Below are 9274 nucleotides of genomic sequence, written 5' to 3' on the forward strand. Positions count from 1 at the left end.
TGTATATCCTTAGTAAATAGATCATTCATAAAGAGATATATTACGTGATTAAAACACATTAAATATTATGATGTGTAGATTTTATGTTAGGGATATACTTTGCATCTTTAGGGTATATTAGAAGCTTGGATGGTTATATTTAGAATAAACACGTCACGAAGTATCTTAACTTTAAAAAAAATTCTTGTAAAACATCCTCAAAAGATCATTTTACTCCTATCTTTATCGAACCCACCAATGTCTCTCACGTTGCACTGTCACCTCCTCTTTATCGAACTTAAGTTTATAGGCACCTATACCAATCTTAACCGTCCTTACTAGATCATAAAGATATTGTTCACGAAGAGAAAACAGTAATCAATAAGTCACAATGTGCTAAGAAATAAGCAACCAAAGGTGATAACGAATTAGGTAGAGGACGATGATCCATAAATGTAGGATGATTATTTAAAAAATATTATCCGAAAAATTTTCAATGTTTTTTTCGAAAATTCATCCAGTTATATATATATATATATATATATATATATATATATATATATATATATATATATATATATATATATATATATATATATAAAGAGAAAGTAGTGGTTTAATGAAAAATAGAAATCAAAACATATCTTCGGACTCGTTCTCTCGCCGAATACCTGCTCCTCGCCGCTGGCTTCAGTCTCCGGAGGAGATCGCCGCTCGTGGTTTCTCTTCCTTCATCCGATCGCCGCGTTCGCCGCTGCCGCAGCTGCCCTCTGCCCATTCCTGGATCGACACTGCAGCTGCTGCCTCCGCACTCTCCGATTTCGGGGATAGCCGTCGCCGATCATCCAATCCTGGAAGTACCGCCGTCCTTTCCTCCAATCTGTTCGCTCTATCCTCCGATCTCCACGACAACTGGAGTTTTCTGGCCGCTTCGCCCGTCGCATCTCAACGCTTGATCTCCACGCCGCTGCCGATGATCTCGGCCATTGTCGAGTTCCTCCTCCGCCCGCCAATCTTTATCTGTCCTTGGAAATTATATTTATAAGGTATTCCATCAAATCCTAGATCATCGTTGGACCTAGATTCGTAACTAAAATCGAAATCCGTGGTCGATGACTTCCCAATTCCTTCTCGTCTGATGCATCTTGTATGTATAGTTACTCTAATTTGACCACATTTTGTGAGGAGGGAGGAGATTTGATTTGATTCGTGTCTCTATGAAGATATTTCGTTTAGGTTACATGTATGACATCGAGCGTCACAATTTAATACTCGCTCTTGTGGGATAATCGTTTGCTCGGATCTGCCTTTAACAGTTATAATGGTTGCGACTAAATATTGTATTATAGGATATATTGGAGAGCTAGGAAAGATGGATTATTCTCATCTGTTGTAGAAGGAAGTGGATCAAATTGAATATTGGATGAATGGTGCAGCGAAGCTCTCTATCAAGAAATTAAATGAACAGAAACATACAAGCTCAATTTGAGGTTAAAATTTCATGAATTAAATTTTTTTGTTGTTTCATGTGGATTTTATTGAAATTGATTTGGTCTTTGTTATTGTCAAGAAAACTATGCCCAGGCCCCAGTAGTTTTTCTAGGGATCTCTAGTTCATCAATTTGAAATTTTCCGTTATTGCATTTCCAGTGAAAATATGAGTAAATCTTTCTTGGATTAATTGAAAAAAATTATGATTCCTTCTCACTCTATCAGTGGTTTTGTTAGGTTATACACCTCAGCAGGTTTAGTGAAAATCTGTCACAAATCATAATTACTTCTCTCTTTATCTGTGGTTTTGTGCGGCTATATTCCTCATCAAATTTGGTGAACAACTTTTAGAAGTCAAGAATTCATAAATATTTCAACAACTTTGACAATATATGGAAACAAGGAAGGAGATTTCTGGTATCAAAACCGTATTGGGTGATCTGTCACGGAAAAACCAGCTAAGTCCGTGACAGATCGTTAGACTGCTATGGGTCTGGTCCATGCCAAAGAACCAGCAGACTGCATGTCATTATGTACCTGTGTACGTTCTGCAGGGGAAGGAAGAAGCGAGAATAAGGAAGAAAAAGGAAGGGAAAACAAAGAACAGGAAGAGGAGGAGAAGTACCAAGATGAGGTAGGTGGCAGGCGATGGTTGGATAGGTGGTGGTAGTGATTGGGCAACAGCACATGAAGAGGGAGAACAGGCTTGCGAGGAGTCACAAGCCCTAAAAGCTATCAGGTTTGGCCTTTAATTTACAAATAAAAGGGACTAACAACGTTAAGAGGGAAAAAATAAAAGAAAAAAAGAGACCAGACATTCCAAAATGGGATGGTCCGCATCTTGGTTCATGCCAATCTGGGCAAAATTAAATTCCTTACTTCTCCTAACGAATTTCATGCCCTATATCACTTCTTATACATCCATTATATTCAGTTGGAAGTGTTTTAGGCTTTTGCTTCATAAATGCTGTGAAATAGATTCAATTGATCAGCTGTTAGAACTAGACTTTAAAGAAATAAGCTACAAATAAGTTCCTGCGTAGCTTGATCTTACTTCAGTTTTGTGTTTCTTTTCTCTCCAAGGAATGACTAATAACATCTAGTTGTCATCAAAATAGAATCTTTCATGCTGCTGCATCGATTATTTTACATATTCAAACTAGTTTATGTCATTAAAATTTGCTATTAATGATATAATAAAATTCCCTATATATGGTAGAAAATTTATTAGTTCTACTCTTATGCTCGCTATGTCAATATTATCAATTAGATGATTTTATTTGAAAGCCATATTTTTAATAACAAATTCATTTTCAGGTAAATTATTATATAGAGGAAGCTGGAAATTCTTAACAGTGTAGGTGATAATCTGGAGGCAAATGGTATCTAACAGCACTGCAGTCCTCCATACGTTGTCTATTAAAACAGTTTATATTATATTACTGGATCTCCTGAAAGGGAAAACATGCAACTTTCCTCATCTCTCCATGATCTGAAAACATTATCTGAACAAAATTCAGGTGAGGATGATGATCTTGAAAGCGATAGGAGTTATGGAGATGCAAAACCTTTTCATGCACTTCAAAGGGAAGGTGCCACATCAAGTTTTTCAAAGGATAAGTCCTATCCAACTATTCCAACTACAAGGAAGAAATGGCTTTGGGCAACTGTAGGCATTATTGCACTACTATTATTGTTCTCATTGATCTTACTATGCTCTGGATTCTACAGTACTTTTTTGTCACATGAAGCATCTGAGCATTATGTTATACTTGATTGTGGTAGTACTGGCACTCGGGTTTATGTTTACAAGTGGACTTTTGACCAAAATAAAGGACATAGAAACTTGCCTATTGCGTTGAAATCCTTACCTGAAGGTCCTCAAAGAAATCCTAGAACACAGAGTGGCCGTGCTTATCACCGTATGGAAACAGAGCCAGGTTTTGATAAGCTTGTTCATGACAAATATGGTTTAAGGGCTGTTTTGCAGCCACTCCTACTGTGGGCTGAGAAACAAATACCAAAGCATGCTCATAAAGATACATCACTTTTTCTATATGCTACAGCTGGAGTTCGCAGGTTACCTAAGTCTGATTCAGACTGGCTTCTGGATAAAGCATGGACCATTTTGAAGAAATCATCATTTTTATGCAGGAGAGATTGGATTAAGCTTATATCTGGCATGGAGGAAGCCTATTATGGGTGGATAGCTCTTAATCATCACATGGGTTTATTGGGTTCCTTGCCAGCTGGAAAAACATACGGTTCACTTGATCTAGGTGGTTCGTCGTTGCAAGTTACTTTTGAGACAGAGACGCCCATACATGCTGATACAAGTATAAGTTTGAGAATTGCATCTGCTAATCACCATCTTAGTGCATATTCTTTATCAGGATATGGATTGAATGATGCATTTGACAAGTCTGTGGCCCATCTTTTCAGAAAGTTTGTGGGTACAGAAGCTGGTTTGAATAATAAGTTACAGCTTAAACATCCTTGCTTAAATAATGGTTATAGGGACAAGTATGCCTGTTCTCGTTGTGCCTCAGTTAAGCAAGAAGGAAGTCCTTTGACTGGAGGGAAAACCATGAGCAAGAAGAAAACTGGAATAGTTGTTGAATTGATTGGTGCCCCACAATGGGAAGAATGTCGTTCACTTGCAAGATTAACAGTTAATCGGTCAGCATGGTCTAACTTCAGTTCTGGAATTGATTGTGAACTTAAACCCTGTGCTCTGAGTGATGGTTTACCTCAGCCACGTGGGAAATTCTATGCCATGTCAGGTTTCTATGTGGTTTTTCGGTTTTTTAACTTGTCCTCCGAGGCTTCACTTGAAGATGTATTAATTATGGGTCAGAAATTTTGTGGAAAAACCTGGAAAGTTGCAAAGAATAGTGTTGCAGCGCAGCCTTTTATAGAACAATATTGCTTTAGGGCCCCCTATGTTGCATCCCTTTTGAGAGATGGGTTGCACATTAAGGATAATCAGGTGATTATTGGTTCTGGAAGTATTACTTGGACCCTCGGGGTTGCCTTATTGGAGGCTGGACAAGCATTGTCCAAGAGAGTTGAAGTAAAAGGCTATGAAATAATATATAGAGACATACATCCAGCTATTTTTGTAGTAATCTTTTTTGTCTCGGTTTTACTACTTTGTTGTGCATTGTCATGTGTAAGCAATTGGATGCCAAGATTTCTCCGACGATCTTGCATCTTACTCTTCAGGTATAAGAGTTTGACAAACTCTGTTCTTAATATCCCTTCCCCTTTCAGATTCCAGCGGCGGAGTCCTATTATCTCAGGTAAGCTCAGCATTGTTGATAGTTTTGATTGCCGCACATGCTTTCATCAGCATTTATTAATCCAAGAAAATTCCTGTTTTGTGCATCTATAGAGAAATTACTTTTAGCCATTACATAAGCCAAATATGATGTTTGTTCACATCTCTTGGCTATAGTCATGAAAGAGTTGCGTTTGTCACATTTTTTAAAAGATAAACACTGGTTTCAGCATATTTATCGTGTAAGAAAAATGTTCTTTGTATCAGAATGATGGTCTTGGTTTAAATATAATGACACTTAATGTTGTATTATGTACAAAAAATTTTGGATTAATTTTTAACTCAAATCCGTGTCATTAAAGAATCTAACTTGATGCCTTCTAAGCAAATTTTTGCTGACATTCATGGTATTGTAATGGGTGATATAAATTGCTAGTAAACTTGCATATCTTAAATTTGTTTGATGATGGAGTAATCAGGTTGAGGGAGTCTTTACCGAAAGTGTTGTTGGTTCAATGCCACCCCACCCGTTTAGATTCATGGATTGACCCCCAGGTCAGGAGATCTTGACCTGTAGCAGGGCAAGTGGTGTTTGGGAGAAGCATATGTTTTCTTAATAGTATGTTCAACTCAACCTACCTTGAGCCATATCCTGAATTATTTTCTAAAAATCATTTTAAAACATGTATGAGACTCTTGACCTACTAAATCAACAGACTAACTATATGGTTTTAGTTTGGTTCAGGAAATCCTTCTGCTGTTGGATGGGTCATGTTTGGGTAATGGCATCTCAACCAGGCCCAGAACAGCCCTAAGTAATATATTTTATTAGGTTACTTGTCCTTTTTTTAGGGTTTGTCTGGTTCAATGAAAATGTTAAAAACAAGATGTTTGCTCTTGGAATAACTTCAGACTATTCCAGGATGTAGTTATTTTGAGGATTCTAGTCAAATTTGAACTTAATTTACTCTATAGGTTGAAGTAATTAGTTTACTATATAGCTTGAATTAACTGCTGCTTCACTTGGAACAATTTAAACATGCCTTTAGAGTGAGGATGTCAAGGGATTATATCTGGTTTGTGTTCATGTCTTAATTTACACCAATTTGGGTTTGTATCTAAAAAAACTTCACTTTAATTCAAAGTTTACTAATTAAGATGTACTTTTAAATATGTCATATCAAGTCATTTTGTCTCTTCGGAGACATCCGATAAAATTGGAATGATACAGAGCATATCAAGTCATTTTCAGGCTGCATGTATTTGTTTCATATTGATTTTGTGTTTCTCTTAGTAATTGTGCTATCTTGTCATGTGAATTCTGACTTGTATCATCTTGTTTTGTTTAAGATTGATACTCTTATGGAACGTTCACAGGATTGGGATTAGTCAAAAAGTAAATTTACAATTGAAAATTCTAAAAAACAAAAATAAAAGAAATATAAAGTAATTGGAAAAAAAATTATATACTAGCTAAAATATTGATTTTAGCTAAAGTGTGTTCACCAGTCAACAGATGGTCCACTTGAACCTGTGGCAGTCTCAACCAAATCAAAAGGAGAACTAACATGTGCTGTCCTTAGCTAACTTGGGCTTATGTTGCAAGTTGAGAAGAATCTTAAAGAGCAGCAATTACTCAGATTTCTACTAGGAATCAGCATAGTGCCAGCATCGGGCATTTGATCTTAGTGCATAGTAGGAGTTGAAGAGTACAATAGCTGCACCCAAGGATTTAAATATTGGTCCAGTACAGTAATAGTATATTGGGCTATATGTCTATCTATCTATATCACCTAGTATCATTGAATACAACAATAAAAAATAAAAAATGATATATATATACTAGTATGAATTATATGTTCCCACCCTTATTTGCATTAGTAATTATTATTTGTTACGTACCAATCCAGCTGGCATCTAATCTTCACAAAATTATTAAAAAATATAAAAAAAATAGTAAATAGATAGAATTAGGAAAACTAATAGAGAAGTGATGTTAGTCTCATATGATTAGGCTTATGTATTTTAGTCAATGAAAAACCTTGTATCCCTCTTTAGAAAACTGTATTGTCATGCAGGCCCTTATTTTAGATAACTCTGTTTTCATATTTGTTATTTTTTCTGTAATTAACCTATTTTTCCTTTAATTTGGAATTTTGAGAAAGCTTTCTTCTCTAGTTGGTAAACAGTAGAGGCCCTATCAATGCCTTAGCAAGCTTTATGATGATGATCATGGCCGAAAAATCATGTACATTGAATGACCAGCCTCCGCACTTCTGCCTAATGCCAACACCATGGTTGCCCAACTTAAGCAATAGCAATAACCCCTTCTGGTGGATGTGCAAGAGCTCAACACTGGCTACTAAGACATCATTGCTGATGTGCAGGAGCCCAAATTTGTATCTACATAAGTGAAGAACATTGGTTGATGACTTGATGTACATGGGTTTTCATTCAACAAACTTGAAGTCTTCTAGAAACTGCCGCTAATCCTTTTCATTCAACAAACATGAAGTCTTCAACTATTTTCTTCTTTGTCATCATTCTTTCATATCCTCTGCGGTAATTTTTTATTCCAGTCAAATCAGTTCTGAATTAAATTTAACTTACACCCTCAGCAACTATGATAAACCTGAAAATGACAAGGTTTTATCATACTGCCATGGTTGTGAAAGAAAGGGAATCTAAATGTAGATCTAGCGAGTGTAGTGAAACTCATAGCTGATAAGTTGAATATTATATCAATTTATTGTGTGTTTGGGACAAATTTTAAGGTGCTTTTCTCTCACTTTAAAAGCTTTCTTTTGTTTGGTAACAAAGATGAACTTTTTTCTTTTTCTTTCATGAACTTATTTTACCAAATCACATAAAAATTCCAATTATTCTATGATGTAGCTTGAATATCTTTTACTTCTAGATTGTCTGATTGGATGAAGGTTCTATATGCACATTTGAGATACTTATTGGTTGACTTTCAAGCTAGTGCAATAACGAGCTTGATCAATTGATGTTGCTACTTCTAGATTGTGGATATAAATTTTTGGGACATGGGGCATGATCTGGTTGCCAATTGGTTCTTTGTAAGATCAAAAATTTCAGTTTGTCATTTTTGTAATTACAGAATTGGACTGGTCAAATTTTGTGAACTCGGAAAAAGAATTACTAGTATGTTATTGGCATTTCATGACAAAAGACATGAAAATCAGAATTTGAGCCTTTTTAGTTCTTTTCTTTTCTTCTAATATTTAGGTGATGGAAGGGTAAAGACACCACTGAGTCCTACCATTAGTGGTTCTCAGCAGCATCCATTTAACATGGGACAGGGCTTGGGAGGCAGCAGCGTTCATCTTAGTGACTCTTCTGTGCTTCCTTTGGTTGTCTCTCATAGTTATTCATCTGGTAGTTTAGGCCAAATGCAGTTTGGCAGTGGAGCAGGATCCTTCTGGCCACCTCACCGGGGTAAGACAACACTTTCGAGCCGCAGATCTCAGTCAAGAGAAGACCTCAGTTCTTCATTAGCAGATGCCCATGTGGTGAAGGTTTGACCTACATGTTCCACTGCAGGCCTGGTACAAGTCCTTATAACCTATGCTACTTTTTCTTTGATAGATCTCCTTTTCTTATGCAGAGAACCTTCGGTGAAAATATTAGTTATTCCAGTTATATCTAGGATTACAACTTAAGAATAACATGTTCAATCGGTCTGTGGTTAACATGAGTAGTCAGCTTGCAGTTTCATTTCTGAAATTTCAAAATTATAGTAGGCTATATGTGCTGAGTGCTGTAGCTGTGTGTATCGGGTGCTGCTTTTGAAGCAGGTGTTTGAATTTAACAGATCAGAATCCTGACGATTTATCTACTTCCAAAATTGCAACATTCTTCCATTCACCTCTGGCCAGGTGCTCGGATGATGTCCCCACTCTGATCTCTAACTCGATGGAGGTTCATTTGGATCGGTCTTCATTATTTTCAATTTTGTAGCAGAGTAAAATCTTTTTGATTCTGTTTTCGTGACTGCCAATAGGAGTTTGAATGGTCATGTCCGACTATGGCTGCTACACCAACACTGATTGATGCAGATAAAAGAATACAGTCGAGTTGTTCGCACAATCATGAGGTGCGGGATCATTTTCCATTCGTTGGATTTTATTTTTCACAGCCTTAAGATCTTGTATTTATTTTCTTTTTGTGGAACTAACACTGGTTAGATCTGAGAATATTGTACTCATCAGCATCGCAACAAAGCTCAGTAGCTGAAAATTGTTTCTTTTCATTCAATGAGCCTATCGATAACATGCAAATCCGCCTGTGTAAACTTTATATGCGTCAGCTTGTTTGTTTGCACCTGAGCCTCAAAGTTACAGAGACTTGATTAATTGCTAGGTTTTGCCTCAATCTACTTGGGTGAAGGGCATTCCATCTTTCTACGGTGGCACAGGTTATGGCTGAGATAAATCTGAGTTTGTAGATGTGAGTCTGCATCAATTGCAGAATAATGTTATGCTCTTTCGACTGCCAATTCAT

The 9274-nt window shown here is 36.6% G+C and overlaps 1 protein-coding gene across 6 annotated transcripts; it reads left to right on the forward strand.

The window, feature by feature from the left end:
- The first annotated feature begins 599 nt into the window (after positions 1–599).
- On the forward strand, positions 600–9023 carry LOC104000504 (probable apyrase 7). Of its 6 annotated transcripts, none has more exons than XR_001976085.2 (4): positions 600–1025; positions 2788–4772; positions 8000–8692; positions 8775–9023. XR_001976085.2 is itself a non-coding variant. In XM_065128154.1 (4 exons), exons 3-4 carry the CDS (start codon positions 2936–2938, stop codon positions 8293–8295), a joined length of 2133 nt encoding a protein of 710 aa, XP_064984226.1. In that variant the 5' UTR covers positions 600–1025; positions 2025–2209; positions 2788–2935; the 3' UTR covers positions 8296–9023. The 6 variants fall into 6 exon arrangements, 5 of the variants coding, with proteins under 5 accessions (XP_064984226.1, XP_064984227.1, XP_009420862.2 ...); XM_065128154.1 differs by adding an exon at positions 2025–2209 and having other exon boundaries at positions 8000–9023; XM_065128155.1 differs by having other exon boundaries at positions 8000–8319; positions 8569–9023.
- Positions 9024–9274: the final 251 nt, after the last annotated feature.

This window comes from Musa acuminata, chromosome BXJ2-10 (assembly GCF_036884655.1).
Source record: "Musa acuminata AAA Group cultivar baxijiao chromosome BXJ2-10, Cavendish_Baxijiao_AAA, whole genome shotgun sequence".
NCBI classification, from domain to species: Eukaryota; Viridiplantae; Streptophyta; class Magnoliopsida; order Zingiberales; family Musaceae; genus Musa; species Musa acuminata.